The 23175-nt window shown below is 33.1% G+C and overlaps 1 protein-coding gene across 1 annotated transcript; it reads left to right on the forward strand.

The window, feature by feature from the left end:
* Window positions 1–6459: 6459 nt before the first annotated feature.
* On the forward strand, window positions 6460–23066 carry LOC142318476 (lysozyme-like). Its single transcript, XM_075355060.1, has 4 exons — window positions 6460–6563; window positions 10750–10917; window positions 18306–18379; window positions 22076–23066. Exons 1-4 carry the CDS (start codon window positions 6506–6508, stop codon window positions 22286–22288), a joined length of 513 nt encoding a protein of 170 aa, XP_075211175.1. The 5' UTR covers window positions 6460–6505; the 3' UTR covers window positions 22289–23066.
* Window positions 23067–23175: the final 109 nt, after the last annotated feature.

Consider the following 23175-nt stretch of genomic DNA (forward strand, 5'->3'; position numbering starts at 1 on the left):
TATAGCTTAAAAATTATGTTAACAAAGTTAAACTATAAAAAATGAGCTAACAAAATACAATATAGGACCTTAAAATGCTAACTATACGTTGAAAAATGAAAAAAATCCTTTATTTGAATTTTTTTCAAAAATGGTGGGTGATAAGAATATTCTGAGTTCATATTCGTTTTCAGCATCAAAAAACAGATTAAAATCATGTATCGTATGTTAGGAAACAAAAATTATATTTATCAGGGTAATTTAAGATCGACAGATATTTATGCTTATGTATTTGTAGATTAGTTAAATTGTATAATAATTAATTGTAAATTAAACTTTAGTAAAAGAATACTGTTAATGGAACAGGCATACAAATGTCATACGTAAGAACACTCAAATTAAAATTAAAAAAAAAAAAGTTTCATACTTAGAATCGTTGACAAAAAAAACAATAATCTATGTTTAACGAATTAATTATTAATCTAATTAATTACTTACTCATAAGATAATAATTTATAAATTATAAATACATCTACATATGCGTTGTACTAACAAAATAAGTTGTTTTATAACAAATTACTATTTAATTTAGATCTTAATTGAACTGATGTTTAAGAGATAAATGTAGATTGATAATTCTACTCGTGTAAAGCGAAAGACAAGATTAAATAACATGTAAGTAAATGGAACAATTGAAGCGGGCTGCAAAACGAGACATAACACCGGCTTTAATCATCGCCTGAAGAAATTTTAATGTATTAAATTAAATAAATGTTCAATGTAAAAAGTAACTATTTCAAATGTAAGCAAAGAGACGGTTCGTAACAACAGAACATTTTATTATAGTATTTGACAGTACAAGTGGTAAAGCCTACCCGAAGATGAAAGTTGAATGCGTTCCTACGGGATATCACTAGCTAGCTGATGTTTACCTCATCGTCTACTGTTTTCTATCCCAACTTTTAATATATTCTCTGTCCCAGAAGACTTTTGATAACGTTGGCGAAGAGAGACTGCCACGTGCAGCTAATGGATTTCAAAACACTGCATTATACACCACGCGTACGTCGCTCGCCTGTTATACCGACCGTGTGTGTGTGTGTATATATATATATATATATATATATACTAACACACACACATATTATATTCACATGTAAAAACATTAAATAAACATACGTAAGACTTTGTATTGAAATTTTACAAAAAAAATAAATAACATCTCTTCCGAAGAAAATGTAAAAATGAATTAATTTTTTTATTAAATTTTACCAACCCCAACCCCCCCCCCCAACCACAAAGTTTTACGGATAACTAAAGGGAAAAAGTTTCAAAATGTCATTTTTATGTCAAATAAATTTTTTTTTAATTATAAAGTTTGTTATAAAACGAGAAAAAAATGTTTAATAAGCCAAACAAAATATTTCTCGCTAATATTTTCAAAAGAAAAATACAATTTAGGTACACTTACTGATCCCCACGTACTCTTTATTATTTACGCATTGGATCCAAAAACGGGATCCACTCTATGATTGACAAAGTAGTGAGTTCTTTCTTTTTTCTGTTTAACCTTCGGTAATTACCGTTCAGATAATACTTCAGAGGATGAGTAAATGAAGTATAGTCTTGTACAGTCCCAGTTCGACCATTCCTGAGATGTGTGGTTAATTGAAACCCAACCACCAAAGAACACCGGTATTCACGATCTAGTATGCAAATTCGTATTAAAGTAACTGCCTTTACTAGGATTTGAACGCTGGAACTTTCGACTTCGAAATCAGCTGATTTGCGAAGACGCGTTCACCAGTAGACCGACCCGGTGGGTGTGTTAAATATATCTAATAGGCAATAGATATACAACAATAGATAGAATTCCAGTGAATAGATACCACAATATAACCTCCTAACGTTCCTGTCGTTCGGAACGGCGTATAGAAAACACTGTTTATCTTCCTTATACGATGTGCTACCCAAACGTTCGGGAAATTTTACCATTAAAATAAAGTAGCTTACCATAACTTATAATTTCCACTGGTTCCTTTAAGGTAATCCTCTTGGGCATTAATACAGTGATCCCAGCGTTTTTCCCATGATTCCATGCATCCCTGCAAGTCTGAAGGTGTAAGTGTTCGAAGCACGTTCTGCGTTTCTTCCTGAATCTCCTCAATTGTGTTAAAACAACGGCATTTCAATTGAAATTTTATTTTCGGAAAGACAAAAAAGTCGCACAGGGCAAGGTCAGGAAATGTGGTGGATGGGAATCACTACCGTCCTTTTTGGAAGCCAAGAAATTCCGAACGGCTAGCGGTGTGTGCGCGGGCGCGTTGTCATGGTACAGAACCCAGCTGTTGTTACCCCACATATCTAAATGTTTCCGCCTAATATTTTCATGTAACCGTTTCAAAACTTCACAATCTTCATCCTATTGACAGTTTGACCAAGAGGAAAAAATTCTTTATGGATAATGCCTTTGATGTCGAATAAACAATCATCATGGACTTCACGTTGCTGCGAACTTGGCGTGCTTTTTTTGGCCGCGGTGAACTTGGCGACTTCCACTGCGACGACTGCTGCTTAGTTTCAGGGTCATACCCGTACACCCATGTCTCATCACCGGTTATGATGTTGAAGATGAAGTTAGGGTCATCTCTTGCTGAATTTTTCAATTCTCTACAGACAACTACGCGATTTTGTTTCTGGTCGCTGTTCAACAGTCTCGGTACGAATTTTGCAGTAATGCGTCTCGTGTTCAAATTGTCCGACAAGATGCGTTGCACGGACCGGTATGACATTTGTACGATTGCACAAACATCGTGGATTGTTTGTCTACGATCTGCAACAATAGCCTCTCGCACTTTCGCGATGTTTTCCGGTGTTGCCCTTGTTGATGGTCTTCCTGAACGCTCATCGTCATCGACTGTCGTTAGTCCGTCTTTGAATCGTTTGTACCACAAAAAAGTTTTACTTTTACCCATAGCATTGTCACCAAATGCTTCCACAAATATCCGATGGGTTTCTGCACCGGTTTTTTTAAGCATGAAGCAAAGTTTGATGCGGGGTCTTTGCTCTTTAAAATCTGCCGTTTAGAACTTCGCCTAAGCAGTAAAACACAACGTTACACAACCGCACAAAAATCAAAAATGCAGCCTCTCACCGTCACAGCTGTTGGAACACTGATTCACAAAGATTGAATCAGTGTTCCAACTGGTGCGACGCGTAGCATCTCGTATATGTCCCAAAACCACATTTTTCCAGCAGAACGCAGCCTAAGTTATATCTGCTACATGAGAATTAATGTTTGTCAATATCAACTGCCTACCCGGGCCGCCGAGTTTAACGAAATCTTTCAACAGTGAATCCCTACAAATTTCTGGTTGGAAATTTTTCCAATCGGTGGTTTTGGACGCTCAAAACCGAATTCGGTTACGCAAAAGCCTCCATATTTTATTCGTCTTTCCGCACAAAGAAAAAGTAGATTACCAGTGGCGGCTCGCAACTAAAATTAGTAAGGCTTCTGCTCCAGAAAATTTTTTTTACTGAGCCTTTTCAAGGCCATTTGGTTTGCTTGGCATTTCTCCCGCCACCACCCCATTCGGTCGCTTTAAAGCATAAGACCGAATGTCTGTGCCGCAAACGGCTACCTAGCATCGAAACGTTTAGCAAGAAATCCTAACATAGCTTCTAGAGCTCACCTAACAGCGTGAGCGGACTAAGCGCGGTGCCATACACTACCGGCTTACGTGTCCCAACCGCTCACTTGTCATATATTTACTGAAATGGGTAGGCGCACCCCGTCAACTACTAAAAATATATATGATAGTTATAAATTTAAATGTATTTTGTCTAGACAGCAATTCGGTGCCACACCTAGATTGCTGAATGACAGCAAGTACCTGTCCACCATTTTAGAGCGCCTGGAGCTTTAATTGGCAGATGGTTAGCCATATATCTCTATAGCTTCCCACAGCAGTGCGGTAGGAGTCTTTCCCTTAAGTAAACTACCACACGGTCCGACAATGCGGCTCTCGCCACATTGACTCGCCGCTTGTGAGTGGCCAATTTTCCCCTTGACCTCTAAGTTCCAGGGTGGCCCGGTCTCTGGCCCCTCAAGAGTAGGGCAGACAAACATCAGGTGTTCATTTGACTGGACCTCCCCGCAGACGCACAGCTCATCAACTGCCAGGCGGAACCGAAACAGATATTGATTCTAATTAACATAGTTGGTGAGCACCTGGGCACACGTTGCCCTTAAAAACGAACTAAAGGCATACCATCCCTCCAGATCCCGTATAAACTTACGTACAAGGATTTTCCCTTAATCGTGGTGTCCCATTCCAGCTTCCATCGCGAGGCTCTGCAGCCTCTTCTGCAGGCGGGAGATGGGAAACTGAGCAAAATTTATAACCGTTGCATTGTGATCATCGTTCCGCTCCGGTACTGGCCCGGCTCGAAACCGCATCCCAAATACCTCGGCCTCCGGGCGCCTTCGCAATTTTCACATAGCCACCCGAATTTTCACCACTAAATCGATTGGGAGAACCTTTCCCAATACGGTGGTAGCCTCGTAGAAGGTTGTTTTAAAAACACCAGTGCATACAATTAAGGCTCTGCGCTGAGCACTCCTTAAATTTTGAACAAGTGCTCTATTCATATCCAATCTATGCGCCCAACCGGGCGCCGCGTAAGAGGTCATACTATGAAGACATCTCAAAAGCCTTAATACTTTAACTATGATTAATATACATAATATTACATATTAATATTAATATAAAACAAATAATATTTTTTAGTAATATTAAATAATAACTTAATAAAAATATCCGCTTAAAAACATTAAAGTCCAACGGTGCTTAATTTAAATTTCTATGTACACAGAAATAAATACATAATTATTTTTTAGTAATTACATAGTCTTTCTAACGTGTTTTTGGGCAGGTTTGGCGATCAAAAAGCCCTTGCCTTCCACCATCATCTGATCGCTACTGAAAAAACAACTAAACCGCTTTCGTATTCCTTCCACCGACTAAAAATTAGAAAAGGAAACAAACAAGGAACGTTCCGTACACACGCGAATTAAAAAAAAACTACCTTCCACCACCACGCCAAGGTCGGCACTACAGGAGCGACTGTGCTCTCTCTCCCTCGCATGCAGCTTCCTATGTGAGTATGAGTATAACAGTCAAAACCAACGCCGGTGGAACTGTGAAACGTACAGTTCCATACAAAGATTTTTGTATATTTTTCATAAACTCGGGGAGGGCTACTGACATTAAGCTTAAGGATTATATATTGTACAAATATAATATACAAATATATATTACATGTTATCGATAATATCAAACGGAAATAGGGGCGCTGCAGTTCTATAATGCCTATACGCGAGCCGCCACTCGATCGTTTATAATGTAAGAAAACGCGTTGATGTATTGAAAATCGCGGTGGACATTTGCAGCTCCTGTTAAAAACTTGTAAGTAATACTTTTGTAAATTAACAAAAAAGATTTCTAAAAAATAATTTTTTGTCATTTGGGTGGCGTGATTTTACTATCACCCGTTATTTATATGCATATTCCTGAAAGCATTTATAAAATATTTAGAACAAAATTGTCTACTCAAAACACTTATTTTAAAAAATCTTATGTGGACACTATATGACTTCCTTTTACCCCTACTAATTTACATATATTTTTTATTAAATTTTTTTCATTTATTTTTTTATTATTTATTGTATTTTTTTTTTTACAATCAGAGGTTAATACTTAATAATAAATCAATATATTTAAATTAAAAAAAAGGAAATGAAGTCGGATTCGAACCGATGTTCTTTTTAATGCAGTTAAAAAAAAGTCCAAAATACAAAAATTTAGGATTTTGGGCTTTTTTGAACACTTTTAGTCCAGTCGATTGCAATCAAAGTGAGAAATGCACAACTAGATGTTACAACAGTCCTAAATCCAAAATGTTAACATCCTACTGCTAATCGTTTTTTAGTTATGCGAGATACATTCGTACGTACATCAGCCGAATTTAGTCAAAATGGATTCAGGAATGGTCAAAATGGATATTTCCATTGAAATCTGAAAACCGTAGTTATTCGGGACGCAATACATCCTTTACTTCGTACAAGGAAGTAAAAATTATTAAATGAATAATATTCATAACTTATTACTGCCTATCAATCTTTTGTTGCTTTTTTTTTTGTAAAATTTTTTCATGTATTTTTGTTTATATGTAATGTAAAGTAACGACGATTTTAAGTATAAATATTATATGCAGTTTATATTTCTTACAAATTTATATGCATATATCTGCGCGCGCGCGCGCGCGTGTGTGTGTGTGTGTATTTGTGTGTGTGCGCGCGCGCGTTATCATATGTGTGTGTGACATATGTATACAGTTTTAAATAATGATCGAGTTCATTAATTATTTAACATACCTATGACGTCGTCACAGCACCACAATATAAATTGGAACAGAAGACGTTCGATTCAATTCGCTTATTAACGCAACATTTATAACTACCAAGATGCGTGGTCTAACGATACTGTTTATTTTTGGATCCTTATGTGAACTGTTTCTTGCACGTATGTAATAATATTTTATATAAATTTCATCCTTATAAAACATTTATTTATTTTTTTGTATGTTTTTTGTCAGGCGAAAAACGCTTTGGCGTTATCATCGCGCGACAAAATATTTATAATTAAAAGTTCTGTTATAAAAAAAAAATACTAAACAGATTTCGGTAACATTGATTTTTTTTTATTAAATATTATCGATTATTTCACTGCTCATTAAATTTTTAAAGATCGATTATTTCATGAAACACACAGTTTAAAAATTCAGGAAAGAATAAAATAAGAATTTTCTGCGATGGAAAATTCATGAATTAGACGTAATTTTTATTTTTTTTCCAGTAACATTTTAATATGCTACAAATGTAGCCAAAATAATTTTTTAAACGCTTATCAATCTTAGAAAAATAGTGCAATACAATATAATTTTAAATATCTTATCTGGTAACAATTAGAAACTTTATAAAAAATTTACTTTTCATAAAATATTAATATGATCAAATTTCAGCTTGACGTCTACACGTACGTATATATATCGTATAACTTAAAAACGATTACCCGTAGAATGTAGAAGTTTTGAATTTCGGACTGTTATAACATATAGTTGTGGACCTCCCCTTTTTATTGCAATCAACTGGACCAAAATTGTTTTAAAAAAAACCAAAATCCAAAAAAATTGGATTTATTATGTAATAATACCTGCACAGATTCCGCCTAGTGCAGACCCTGGGTAGTTCTATTGCGGGAAAGTAGATACCCCAGAGCACACCTTCTTCGATTGTGGAGAGTGGGTGCCGCTACGGAGAGACCTCGGAGTTCTCTAACTGACTCCGGACAATATGCTGGAACGTATGCTCAGGGGAAATAGAGAGTGACTGGCAGTAGCAGAACTAACCGCAAATATTCTTCGTGAGAAGAAGCAGGGTGGACAGCTGAACAGATAGCGAGAAGAAAGGGGATGCAACCGCGTCTAGGGTGACTCGACTCAAACGAAGAGGCGAGGCTACCCGATAATAACATGCGGATCGTCCAGCAGAACACAGAACACCTCAAGAAGTGAAGTGAAGGATACCGGTCTGGAGAACGAAGGACAGACAGCCCTCTGCAGAGCCGGCGTTCATTCGTGCTTGTACGGATGGGCGACAGTGATTCTGCACGGGGACTCTTAACACACTGAGCTCAAAGGCACCTCCTAGGGATAATTAATTTTTAAATGAAGTTTCTAGTCCTCGTAAGGGGATCCTGTGAGATAGAGGTTTAGTTAGTAGGGCGCAGGCTACATACGCCTGTTTTAGTCTATAGGGTCCGGGTACGCATAGCCTCTTAATAACATCTAGCCGAACCCGAATGGGGAGTGTGAGTTCGACACTCCCCATTTATGGGGGGGATGCGTAAATAAGATTTCTCAGACTTATCTATCGCAAAAAAAAAGTTGCATACGCCGTAACATCTATGGAACCTGTTGGCGAGCCCGACACTTTGTTCGTTAATGGGATTACTCTCCTAATCAGAGGGGAAAAAAGGCGTACAAGGAAGTCACGGTATGTCCACATCAGATTTTTTGTTGAAATGTACTACAACTAATGAACTGTTTTGAAAGCTATTCACGAACGAGTCATTTATGTCCTGTATAATGATGTTTATTAATTTTTAACTCGTACTTTCAGAATCAGCTGATTAATACTTACTGATAAATTTGTTCTGAACACTTTTAATTTATTACCGATTCGTTGAGTTTATTTTTATAATTAATTATCTACAGAAAGTTATTCATTTTTATTTATTTTATGTTTTGTTAATACACCTTGTTAATAATAAATACGTTTAAAATATTGAACTTAAATAAATACAAGTGTATTTTTTAATGTATTACTTCTAAACAGGTTGTTTATAATTTATTTGTCTTTATTTAAATTAATTGATTTTTATATTATTTGAACTAACTTTTATTTGGGTTCGTAATTTATAATCTAGTAACAGGAAAAAATTAGTGTCCATAAATATCAATAGAGACTGTTTAAGATTTATTAAAAACAAATCAAAATCAGGAATTAATTGTTTACACAAGAATTATATATATATCGCTTCAGAGGATGAGATGAATGATTTGTAGCGTGTGTAAAAATAAAATATATAGTCGGGATTCGAACCTGGGACACGTACGGATGAAAGACTGAGACGCTACACTCGCGCCACGAAGACCAAAGCTCCGTTTTCTTGAATATGAAAATTAAAACGTTAGCATAAGTTTCCTTGTTATTTAGTTAATCTAAAATCGTACAAAAGGATTGTAAGATCCTGTATACAATAAATAAATATAAAACCATCGATCAAATATCGAACAATATATTCATGTAAAAACACTTGATAATAAATTATTATAACTAATATTTTTATTTAAGTTTTATTCTTTAGTTAACAGTACGGGACACTGTGAAAACCTACGCAAGGTCAAGTTTAAAATAAAATATTGTCTTATAAATAACTGCAGTCATGCATAAAAAATCTTAACTAGAATTCTATACAGAAGAATTGAGAGGAGAGTGGAGGAAATGTTAGGAGAAGACCTATTTGGTTTCAGGAAAAGTATAGGGACAAGGGAAGCAATTTTAGGCCTCAGATTAATAGTAGAAGGAAGATTAAAGAAAAACAAACCAACATACTTGGCGTTTATAGACCTAGAAAAGGCATTCGATAACGAAGACTGGAATAAAATGTTCAGCATTTTAAAAAAATTAGGGTTCAAATTAGGGTTCAAATTATTCTACAGTTAGAACTATTTAGTAGCGATGGGATCTTGATATTTCGAAAAAATATATTTATGGTCCGATTTAGCTCATATTCCGATTATATATTTTTATTAACATGAAACGAAATATTTTTACAAAAATTATGTACCCCCTAGGTGGCGCTACGGTTGTGATATTTCGAAAAATTTTATTTATGGTCCGATTTGGCTCATTATCAGAATATATATTAGTTACGTGAAATGAAACAGTTTTGTAAAAAATAGACCCGCTAGATGGCGCTCGTGATTGCCATTTTCGAAAAATTATATATATAATGAATATTTATATATATATATATATATATATATATATATATATATATATATATATATATATATATATATATATATATATATATATATATATATATATATATATATATATATATATATCATTACATATACATACACCTGTATACATATATATGTCTATACAAACATATATATTAATTATTCATTGCTTTACATTTATTTAGAATTAATATTCAACATTTTTACAGTTTTGAAACCTGTATTTTTTGATAATTTTGTGACGACATTATTAAAATATATTTTTTTTTTAATAATGGTTAACCGTTTTCATATTATTATTGCAATTGCTCAAATAAATGAAAATAAAAAAAGAATCGGGCCTATGTATTGTCGATCTATTATATCTATTGTCTATTACATATATTTAACATGTATTTTTTGAACAAAATTCTAAATTAATAACAGATCTAGTGTCATATTTTTTTTATATCAGTATCATTTTGTTACAAACAGTTTTATTTTTATTACAGAGATTGTTGTTTTTTGAGCGGAAGAAATTCTTTCTTTCTTTTTCCTGTTTAGCCAACGGTAACTACCGTTTAGATAATACTTCAGAGGATGAATGAGGATGATATGTATGAGGGTAAATGAAGTGTAGTCTTATACATTCTCAGTTCGACCGTTCCTGAGATGTGCGGTTAATTGAAATCCAACCACCAAAGAACACCGGTATCCTCGATCTAGTATTCAAATCCGTATAAAAGTAACTGCCTTTACTAAGAATTGAATGCTCGAACTCTCGACTTACAAATCAGCTGATTTGGGAAGACGCGTTCACTAAGAGACCAATGCGGTGGGTTAACCTAACCTGCAAAAATCTAACAAAATCTAACTTTAACTGCACACATTTTACTTATAAGTTCACCGTTAACTTTAACAAATATTTTTATTTTATCGTTTTACTGATAAGAAATAGAACGTCCTTCTTTACCTTGACACCAGTCGCGCTGTTTATAACTTCTCAACAATAGTGGCGCCGATATAATACAGAAGTACCAATAAATTGTTAAATATTAAATAGCTGTTACTCATTTTTAATTTTATTTTAGAATTAACAAGAATTTTTAATAATAATTTGTAATTGATAATTTACAGAAAAAGTAACAAATCCATGTTTAAGATGCCTCTGTGAAGCCACCTCAGGATGCAAAAAAGACATGAAGTGTGTGGATGGTTATTGTGGGCCATTCTATATATCAGAACCTTATTGGATTGATGCATATAGACCATGTGTAGGCACAGATAAACCCCTAACACCAGGAGGTAATATATATATAATTATTGCTAGCAAAGTAAATTATTATAATTAAACAAAATGAGGAATGAAAAAAATGTAGTATAAAATTCTAGCTTAAATATAAGAAGTCTATTTAACAAATAAATTTCTACTTGATAATAAATTTTACAAATGTAACTAAATATATTTGTGTAGTGCATTATTTTAGATGCAGGCTGTTGACAACATAAGCTTGTTATAAACTAAAAAAGTATAAAGCAATAAATAAAGTTTTTAATTATACTTATATACAATATACACATGGAAAAAGCCAGGTGTACTGCAAGGTATCAGATAGATTATATCACGGTTAAGTGATTTTCTCTTGAATTACAATTTTTTTCGTATACTCATGATTTCAGTTGGACAAACAGGTAGTAGTCAAGATGTGTTCATTCAAGCGAAATTGGAGGCCAGTAGATGATTCTGATGTCCATTCCAATTCTTTAAAAACGTCGCGTTAAAGCATTTATTCTCAACGTTTTTAGTTCACCGCCCACAATGAGAACCAAAAGTTCTCTTACGCCCCCAAAATGTTTAAACCTACCTTCTGTTAAAAATAATAATTGGAATTGCTGTTTTTAAGATGTGCTCTTAAGGAAAACAATCAGAATTATTCTTTCTAAACGTGGTATATAGCTTAGAAAAACTTAACTTATTGATTTAAAAAATGTTTAAACGTATTTCAATTTTGTGAACGAAATTTTCGTTTTGTTTTGTTATTTTGAAATTATACACATTTTTTCTAGAATTGAATTAATTTTTGAAAAAAAGAAAATTCTGATCTGTTAATATTTTTTCGGCGAATTAATTAATTATTTTCAATGATAGAATTATTTGTTAGAACTATTATTTCAATGAATTAAAAATAATAGATCAATTTATTTTTTCATTAACTTAAAACGTTGACAAAATTTCAAATATAAAAAATTATGTATATTTTCAAGAAAAATTCGAAAAAATAAGATGCACGTTATTTTGCACGATACTCCTAAACTGCATCAAATTATTTTATAACATTGAAGAAGGAATTAAAGAGGAGACCGACTAATATAGTTTTGCACGAAATATAATTTAATAATTGCCAACACCCAGTTTAAAAATCATAATAGAAGAATATACACGCGGAAAAACCCAGGTGTACTGCAAGGTATCAGATAGATTATATCACGGTTAAGCAAACAAAGATTTAGAAATCAACTTGTCGACTGCAAAACTTACCCTGGAGCAGATATTGATAGCGACCATAATTTAGTGATAATGAAATGTAGATTGGGGTTTAAAAACATGAAGAAAAGGTGTCAGATGAATCGGTGGAATTTAGAGAAGCTTGAGGAAGAGGAAGTAAAGAAGATTTTTGATGAAGACATGGCAAGAGGTCTGAGTAAAAAGATAAGGTAGAAAATATAGAAGAAGAATAAGAGAATGTTAAAAAGAAAATTCTTAAATCGGCAGAAGTGAACTTAGGTGGAACAAAGAGAACTAGTAGAAAACCTTGGATGTCAGAGGATATATGGCAGCTGATGGATGAATGTAGAAAATATAAGAATGCTAGTGATGAAGAAAGTAAAAGGAACTATTGACAATAAAGAAATACTTTAAACAGGAAGTTCAAACTAGCAAAAGAAGAATGGATTAAAGAAAAGTGTTCAGAAGTGGAAAGAGAAATTAGCATTGGTAAAATAGACAAAGCATACAGGAAAGTTAAAGAGAATTCTGTGGTAAATAAATAAAAATCTGATAATGTTTAAACAAAGATGGTATACTGATTTATAAAACGAAAGGAAAGGTTGATAGGTGGGTGGAATATATTTAAAATTTATACGCAGGAAAAGAATTAAAAAATAGTGTTATAGAGGAGGAAGAGGAAGTCAAAAAGGACGAAAGGAGAGAAACAATACTGAAATCTGAATTTAAGAGAGAATTAAAAGATTTGAATGGCATAAAAGCTCCTGGAATAGATAGAATACCTGAAGAATTACTGTGCAGTGCAGGTGAGGAAGTGATATATAGATTATACAAACTGGTATGTAGTATTTATAAAAAAGGGGAAATTTCGTCAGACTTCAAAAAGAGTGTTTATAGTCATGATATCAAAGAAAGCAGGAGCAAAAAATGTGAAGAATACAGAACAATTAGCTTAACTAGTCATACAAAAGAATTGAGAGGAGAGTGGAAGAAGTGTAGGAGAAGACCAATTTAGTTTCAGTAAAAGTATAGGAACAAGGGAAGCAATTTTAGCACTCAGGTTAATAGTAGAAGGAAAATTAAAGAAAAACAAACCAACATACTTGGCGTTTATAGACCTAGAAAAGGCTTTCGATAACGTAGACTGGAATAAAATGTTCAGCATTTAAAAAAAATTAGGGTTCAAATACAGAGATAGAAGAACAATTGCTAACATGTACAGGAACCAAACAGCAACAATAACAATTGAAGAACATAAGAAAGAAGCCCTAATAAGAAAGGGAGTCCGACAAGGATGTTCCCTATCTCCGTTACTTTTTAATCTTTACATGGAACTAGCAGTTAATGATGTTAAAGAACAATTTAGATTCGGAGTAACAGTACAAGGTGAAAAGATAAAGATGCTACGATTTGCTGATGATATAGTAATTCTAGCCGAGAGTAAAAAAGATTTAGAAGAAACAATGAACGGCATAGATGAAGTCCTACGCAAGAACTATCGCATGAAAATAAACAAGAACAAAACAAAAGTAATGAAATGTAGTAGAAATAACAAAGATGGACCGCTGAATGTGAAAATAGGAGGAGAAAAGATTATGGAGGTAGAAGAATTTTGTTATTTGGGAAGTAGAATTACTAAAGATGGACGAAGCAGGAGCAATATAAAACGCAGAATAGAACAGGTGAAACGAGCCTTCAGTCAGAAATATAATTTGTTTATATCAAAAACATTTTTGAAAGTATATGTTTGGAGCGTCGCTTTATATGGATGTGAAACTTGGATGATTGGAGTATCTGAGAAGAAAAGATTAGAAGCTTTTGAAATGTGGTGCTATAGGAGAATGTTAAAAATCAGATGGGTGGATAAAGTGACAAATGAAGAGGTGTTGCGGAAAATAGATGAAGAAAGAAGCATTTGGAAAAATATAACTAAAAAAAGAGACAGACTTATAGGCCACATATTAAGGCATCCTGGAATAGTTGCTTTAATATTGGAGGGACATAGATGGGAAAAATTGTGCATATACCTTTGGAATATGTAAAACAAATTATTAGTGATGTACATCACTAATAATTTGTGATGTACCCCCTTCATCCCCCTTACCCCCTTCATCCTAGGGGGTATACTGAAATGAAACGACTAGCACTAGACAGGGAATTTTGGATAGCTGCATCAAACCAGTCAAATGACTGAAGACAAGAAAAAAATTATGCTTGAATTAGACGTAACATTTTCCTAAACAAATTTACTAAAATAACTTTGGCGAAAAGTATTCTACATCAAAAACCAACCTGGAGGGAGCATGTAAGATAATTTTTTTTAAATAAAAATATTGTTTTACATTTTAGACTATGTTCAAACCAATGGGGACTAGTAGCTAAAATTAGTGGAGATGATGCTCCAGAAAATTTTTACTGGATCTTTTCAAGGCCATAGTTAAAATGGAAATAGGGGTGCTGCAGTTCCAGTGCCTATATGCGAGCCGCCATTGATTCAAACTGTAATGCATGTTCAGGTTTACACTGGGTATTTTAAATTTCAATATTTATAATAGTAAGAAATTCCTATTTCCCCAATCATTGAAAGCATGATAGAAGTCTGTAATTTAAGATTTATATTTTCCAACTCTAATTCACCACCAATTAAAGAAACAGATTTTTTGTACTTTCCTGTTAATATCCTGTAAAAATAGGGGGTAATTTAAAACCCCCTCATTTTGTATTTATTATTTTTTTTTTTTTTTACATAACCTAGTTTCTAACCTATGACCTGATGACAAAACGTAAAGCTGTTCCTTTTTCTCCATATATTATTGTATACTTTCTATTACCTACTATTCAACAAAACTAACTGAAACAACACCACATATAATTGAACCTAGTATGTGCCATTGCTCTGTGTGCCAGAAAAATGAAATCTGCTGAAAAATTTCAACAAAAATAACATCTTGAACGAACCATTTACGAAAAATAAATTTGGAAAGTATGACTCAAGGTGATGTTTTGCAGTACCTTGCTCTTTATTTCAACTGATAACACTGGTCAATAAAATTTAATTTTTTGTTTGTTAAATGAGAGTTAATGGCTGATTCGTATAGTATTTTTTATGCTAATTTCATATAATTTTTTATCAGGCTCAGTTTTTTGAAATTAAAATTTCTTTTGAAACAAGAAAATGCACGGTGAACGTAATATGACAATACATTACATGCATTTTGTATTCGCCTAAAATTTATTTCTTTTGAATTTTCTGCTGTAATTTGCTGAAGGTAGATCCCTCTTTAGAATCCAACAGTAGTTAGGTTTTATTTTTGGGTTCCATTATCCCTGGTATTGTGCTTCAGTTGTAGATATCTCCTGGTGAAAGCGTTCTCCATGTTCATCACTGATAGCACCAAGATTGTTAGGGAAAAATCCAAATATGATGTAAGAAATGAATTTTGAGCAACATGTTACACCTAAGTTCTTCGTAGTTTTGAAGGAGTTCACTCACAAGTTCTCTGTAGTTACTGGGCTTATGATTTTCGTGGAAGTTGTTTATCACATTTTGAAATGATTTCTATACAGCAACCTCCAAGTCATTCAAACATTCTTCAAATGCTGGATCACTTAGTTTTATTTATGGTCCAACACATACCTAAGTAAAGAGTCCATATCATTGCAGTACTAAGTTTTCTTACTAAGAGAAGAAATATTCAAATTCTGACAGTTTATCACGAAAACACTTATTTTAGTGTTTGCTTGTAAAAGATGCCATACTTTTTTTTAGTCTTGATGCCAGTATTTCTGCTTGATTCTTTAATAATTTTATATCACAAACCATATTGTTTAATTCTGCCTGATTAATTAAATGGGGTTCAGAGTATATTTTCTAAAATGTCTGGATCTCTTTCTTTATTGCCCGATAAGTCGGCACAAGATTTGACATTTTCATCTTCATCTACGTTCCATGTTTCTGGTGGTACTGAAATTGGAAGCTCTTGGCTATGTAGGACTGCCTGCAGAACAGAGAGAATATCAGGGTATTTAACAATACGTCTAGTTTTAGCTGTTATCGCAGATGTCTTTATTACACAAAAATAACAGTCAGTAGTGTGATCCTTTAGTTGACTCCAAACTATTGGAATTGCAAATAGCACGTGATTGGATCCATTTGGCCAACCAGTCATCAGTGTTACACAAGAAGCACAACAAATATAAGGAGCCCAAGAATTGACCTGATCACCTAATTGACATCCAAAATACAGTTCATACAACTTTTTTTCAGTGGAGCAATATTTTTTTCTGAGGCTTCAACGTTACCTCACCACAGATGTAGTAGAAATTGTTTGGATGATTAGTGCAACTACAAGGCATTGTTAATACATTACAATAACTAATATTGTTTAAAAACACACTAATTTAATAAACGAACATTCACTTTACTGAACGACATATACCCATAAATATGAAAGCCAGCTACAAAATTTAACGTTACACACAAGAACTTGCACTTGATTGAGAATTAAAAATATTTTTCTCGTCTGTACGACAGTTTATAAATAAATATAATAATGACAGAAATAACTAATAAGTGGATGATATGTTTATAGTAAGATGAAAATAGGAGGAATTAGTAAAATGAACATTCTTGTTCATTTTAATTACTGTGTAAATAATAAATATGATGACTAATGTCTTACAAACCAACGTGACAACAATTACAGGACTGTAATAAATAAACAAAAGCTATTCAGTTGATAAATAATATAATAAAATTCGTTCACAAAATGCTATGCTTATGGAGTTCATGCAAAATACTACCTGAAAATAAGAATGGTAGGTACAAAAAAAAATAAGCCTGATAGAAGAATTCTGATTTCAAATTTGAGATCAAAAAATACTATAAAATCAGTTATTCACACTCTTATTTAACAAAATCATTGATGATCAGTGTAATGGATGCCCACATTCTCTCAATATGCTGAAAATGATCACCAGTACGTGGATCAATAAAATTAAACAGCGATTGACCAATGTGTGTAACTGTCTGCCTCAAGATCATTAGAATAGTAACCACACCTACAATCATTTAATAAAATAGAACCCGGCTTCATCCTAATTCAGATAACCTTAATATGTTTTTGCTGAACAATTCAAAATCTGAATGACAAATATTTTGTTTAGTTTTTTATATAAACCGCTAAAAATTCACTGCTGTAGAAGAACAGTACCTGGATTTAAGTTAATTCAATAAATAAACTCTTTTATATTTCATGATGCAACCATCAACTCCTATTTTATTGCCCAGTATAAGTCAAATATGGGTTTTTTAGTCTTGTAGGTGTTTTCACTTACACCTACAAGACTAAAAAATCACCCTATACTATAAAATAATTTGAAATATTAATGAAAAATCAAATGTAGTTGAATAACAAGAAAGTACCCATTTTTCTCCATCAATGCTTCTGTGTTAACAGTTTTAACTTACAACTTTACTAGACACCTAAAATGTGTGTTGGTTTCAAGAAGGATTCTTAATTTTAATATTATATCCTACAAGTTTGTTCTAATTGGGAAAACAAGCGTGATGGAATACTAGGTGAAAAATTCCATATCCTTTCTGGGATTTTCTTTTCTCGTCTACTCAAAAGTTGGAGGGCTTTTACTACTCAAAGTCAGACTCTTAAATTCTTTGTAAAGTTTTTCCTTCCCTTATTTCATTCATGAACCCTTGTCTAGGTTTTTCTCTAGCCTTACTTCCTTCTAGTAAACCCTCTACCAACATGTAGTACACCAACTGGATTTGTTGAATTAAGTGGCCAATAATGTTCTTCTTTCTGTTATTGTTAACAATAATGTTCTTTACTCAGGTTTACTTTTTTCTGTTTTTCTTACGATCTGTAAACAAATACTCCAGATTAAACTTTTCACCAGTTTTTTCTTTGTTATCAAAGCAAGTAAAGTTCTTTTTTCTGTGCAATCCTTCTTTTCCCTGTACTAATTCTATTTTCAACATCTGTTAGGATTCTTCCTTCCAATGAAATATAACTTTCCAGGTATTTAAATGTAATTATTTGTATTTTTTCCCAGAGCATAACATATTATGTACTAGGAATACAGAATACTTAACTAACAATCATTTATTCTGTGCGTTCTATTATCAACCAAATAAAAATACTGCTAACTTCTTTTATTTCTTTTTCAGAATATGGTCGTTGTGCAGAGGATTTGGTATGTACTGGAAAAACAATAAAAAGATACATGACAAAATACGCAAGAGTAAGTAGAAATTTATTCTTTTCTTAAGTATATTCTAGATAAAATAAGCTAACTTTCAGTCAAGGTTATAATTACACTTATTATATAAGTAAAAATAAATATGAGGTATCCATTAAATTGAAAATGGTACACAGCTATATTCATCGGCAAGCCTATTATACCAAACATTTAAAGAAAACAGAGGAGTCTTTTCCATTGGCTTCTTCAGTGAGCCTAATGTTTATTATTGCATATTAATATGTCAATCTCACCAAAATTCAGGTGATATCTAAAATTACATGTAACGCCTAAAGAAGGTCCTGTAAACTGCAGAGAGTTCACTGTAGAGTCAGGTACTTTAAAATCATTATATTTATAAAATCAAGCTTTGACTTGTGGCTCTTCTATCTCAAGGCATCGTAATCCATACTCCATACTTTATATGTACCGTGGCAATAATGAGACTGATCACTACTAAGTGATCAGTCTCATTATTGCCATCAGTCTCAGTGATCCATGCTCTCCACGAGAGAGCATGGATCACCGGTAACCAAAACAGCAACGTCATTGATCATCGGCGCATTATAACCGCTATGTAATTATCTGGAGGCCAGATATGTGATATATCTGTCCTTGTACAGTAAACGTTAGTGAAAATCTGGCATTCTTATCACTTTATCTACTCCAAAGGATGTCATTTGGAAGCAAGAGTTATACTTTCTGATTTTACTTAAAAATTGCTTCGACTCATCTGTAACACTTAAATATATAGTTTTCAAAGGCTCCTCTGGTTCACCAAGTAAAGGAAGCGAAACTTTACCTCTGGAACAGCACGTTCCAGCAGTTTCATCTTTCCAAAGCATCGCAATGCTGACATTTTCTATTCGTTGAGCCAATACCGATTAAAGAATGCTTATGGTATTCAAGTGAAGGATCGTATTGAAATCCAGAATTATTAAATACAGACCAATTGTTACGCAAGAAATTTCGACGGCGCGCGATTTCCATTTCTGCATGAACGATTCTTCTCGCCTGCGATATTTCTGGAGTTTCTCTAGCTCTTATGGCTGCCTGCTGTTCAGCCTTTCTTTCTAAACGAATTTGTGTTTGAATCGGCGTTTCAGCTGAAGTTAGCTTGGCGTTCAGCTTGCTCATCTAACCTTTCTTGTCTCTGAGAAGTTGTTTCACCAGCCCTCAAAGCACATTGTCGCCGTCTTAGTTCTGCGTGAGCGGAAGATTCTTGAGTTCGAGCAACTTTTGCCGCCCGGGCCCGTGATGAATCCCTGGACAGGTTAGATTTGCGTTTCCGAGGCATTTTAGAAAAAAAAAACAGAGTAAAAACTGAAAATAGCGTTACAAGTAAAACAATAAACAGGCACTTAACCTCAAAAACTGGAAATATTTTAGTATTGCTTAGAAGTGACAGAAGAATTATAATAAATATAGAAGGATTCGAAACAGCAGAAGCACTATACTCAATTGAATAGTGACTTGACCCCGTCGATATTACAATGTTGGATCGGCACTGTATTTCATTTACTTACTGGAACGCCAGGTGGCGTTGAAATTGGTCAAATTTTTTGTCGGACGATCATACCTAACGATATAAATTTTTTTACCCTCCCGAAATTACATTGTTTTTTTTTTTTTTTTTACTAAAAAGCGTCCTATGTCCTTCGCAATACCTTTGAGAATATGTGTACGAAGTTTCATGATGATCGGTTGAGTAGTTTCTGCGTGAAAGCGTAACAAACAAACAAACTCACATTCACATTTATAATATTAGTAAGGATTGCAAGTAATAGGAATTTAGGTTAACTCCTGGAAAGGCTGGTAACTTATAAATAGAACACTATAATATTTTTTTTTTTTTTTTTTTTGTCTTCAGTCATTTGACTGGTTTGATGCAGCTCTCCAAGATTCCCTATCTAGTGCTAGTCGTTTCATTTCAGTATACCCTCTACATCCTACATCCCTAACAATTTGTTTTACATACTCCAAGCGTGGCCTGCCAACACAATTTTTCCCTTCTACCTGTCCTTCCAATATTAAAGCGACTATTCCAGGATGCCTTAGTATGTGGCCTATAAGTCTGTCTCTTCTTTTAACTATATTTTTCCAAATGCTTCTTTCTTCATCTATTTGCCGCAATACCTCTTCATTTGTCACTTTATCCACCCATCTGATTTTTAACATTCTCCTATAGCACCGCATTTCAAAACCTTCTAATCTTTTCTTCTCAGATACTCCGATCGTCCAAGTTTCACTTCCATATAAAGCGACACTCCAAACATACACTTTCAAAAATCTTTTCCTGAGATTTAAATTAATTTTTGATGTAAACAAATTATATTTCTTACTGAAGGCTCGTTTAGCTTGTGCTATTCGGCATTTTATATCGCTCCTGCTTCGTCCATCTTTAGTAATTTTACTTCCCAAATAACAAAATTCTTCTACCTCCATAATCTTTTCTCCTCCTATTTTCACATTCAGTGGTCCATCTTTGTTATTTCTACTACATTTCATTACTTCTGTTTTGTTCTTGTTTATTTTCATGCAATAGTTCTTGCGTAGGACTTCATCTATGCCGTTCATTGTTTCTTCTAAATCCTTTTTACTCTCGGCTAGAATTACTATATCATCAGCAAATCGTAGCATCTTTATCTTTTCACCTTGTACTGTTACTCCGAATCTAAATTGTTCTTTAACATCATTAACCGCTAGTTCCATCTAAAGATTAAAAAGTAACGGAGATAGGGAACATCCTCGTCGGACTCCCTTTCTTATTAGGGCTTCTTTGTTATGTTCTTCAATTGTTATTGTTGCTGTTTGGTTCCTGTACATGTTAGCAATTGTTCTTCTATCTCTGTATTTGAACCCTAATTTTTTTAAAATGCTGAACATTTTATTCCAATCTATGTTATCGAAAGCCTTTTCTAGGTCTATAAACGCCAAGTATGTTGGTTTGTTTTTCTTTAATCTTTCTTCTACTATTAATCTGAGGCCTAAAATTGCTTCCCTTGTCCCTATACTTTTCCTAAAACCAAATTGGTCTTCTCCTAACACTTCTTCCACTCTCCTCTCAATTCTTCTGTATAGAATTCTAGTTAAGATTTTGATGCATGACTAGTTAAACTACTTGTTCTGTATTCTTCACATTTTTCTGCCCCTGCTTTCTTTGGTATCATAACTATAACACTTTTTTTGAAGTCTGACGGAAATTCCCCTTTTTCATAAATATTACACACCAGTTTGTATAATCTATCAATCGCTTCCTCACCTGCACTGCGCAGTAATTCTACAGGTATTCCGTCTATTCCAGGAGCCTTTCTGCCATTTAAATCTTTTAATGCTCTCTTAAATTCAGATCTCAGTATTGTTTCTCCCATTTCATCCTCCTCAACTTCCTCTTCTTCCTCTATAACACCATTTTCTAATTCATTTCCTCTGTATAACTCTTCAATATATTCCACCCATCTATCGACTTTACCTTTCGTATTATATATTGGTGTACCATCTTTGTTTAACACATTATAATATTAGAAAAATATAATATCAAAAAATACTTTCAATTTTTTTAAATCAGTTTTTCACAAATAAATACTCCTAGTAATGATTTCTGATTAAATTTTATTATTTCTAGTCCACTCCTGCTTGTAACATTAATTTAAAAATGCAGTATAATTGGTTTTTTTTTTTACTTTTTATTGTTTTCAGGACTGTACCGGTGATGGAAGGATAAACTGTATTGATTATGCTAAAATACATAGACTTGGTCCATATGCCTGCAAAGGTCATATAAATGAAAACTTTCTTGAAGTAATGAGAGTCTGCTTAAAGAGATTAAATAAGGATGAAAATGGGGATGATATTGTTTCTGGGAGTGGTAATGATTCTGATAATGATACCTCAGTTTCAGTTATTAGTTAATCAAATTATAAGTAAAATAAATGGAATTAATTTCAAAATATAAGAAATATTGGAAATTCAAAAAAAGGGCTTTACAACTTTGAAAGTGTATAAAAATTTAATCCAAATAAAAAGTACACGCTGTACTTTTTAGAAAAATAAATTATTTGTTTTATAAAAAGACTCGATTCAATTTCTGTGTAGATAATTTGATTCAATATGATCGCTATTGAATCACAAATAAAATCAACTCCTTGACCGTTACATAAATCCTACTTGATTGGTCCAATGACCCGGGAAATGTCTATCAGGGAAAACATCTTCAGCACTCTCTATAGGAATGCTGTAATGTATCCTGTTCCTGGAAAATTACTCCTTAGTCATTTTTGTAATGATGTGAAATGAGAGAACTTAAGCGCATTTCAATAAAATATAAAATTCTTATTAAAATATAAAACACAAATAAACTTTTACTTTGCTAAGAGGTCAAAATGCATTCACATTTAACCTTGTTTTAACATCCTCCAGGGATATATGTTTTTTTTTAATGTTCCTGCAATTGTGAATCATGAGTGCTTACCTAATTGATTCGATTGTCATTAAAGAGTGCATTTCCCATGAATTTCATTAATCTACCTAGATAATTTTCTGCTTAATTGTAACAGTTGACTTGTTCAACTATATAAATGATACCTAAGTAGATTCTATGATCTCAAACTTGTGAAGTCCATTTTAAATTATTCCGTAGATATATACAAATACATATTTAAAAAAAAAAGAATTCCAATGATCATTGATTATTTTACACTGTTTTGTTTATTTCAAAGATATTATTTTATAAAGAAATTTAAGAAATAAATTTTCTATTCATTAAACTTGTATGAAAAATAAACCTTCAATTCATTAAA

Source organism: Lycorma delicatula, chromosome 1, assembly GCF_047948215.1.
Source record: "Lycorma delicatula isolate Av1 chromosome 1, ASM4794821v1, whole genome shotgun sequence".
NCBI classification, from domain to species: domain Eukaryota; kingdom Metazoa; phylum Arthropoda; class Insecta; order Hemiptera; family Fulgoridae; genus Lycorma; species Lycorma delicatula.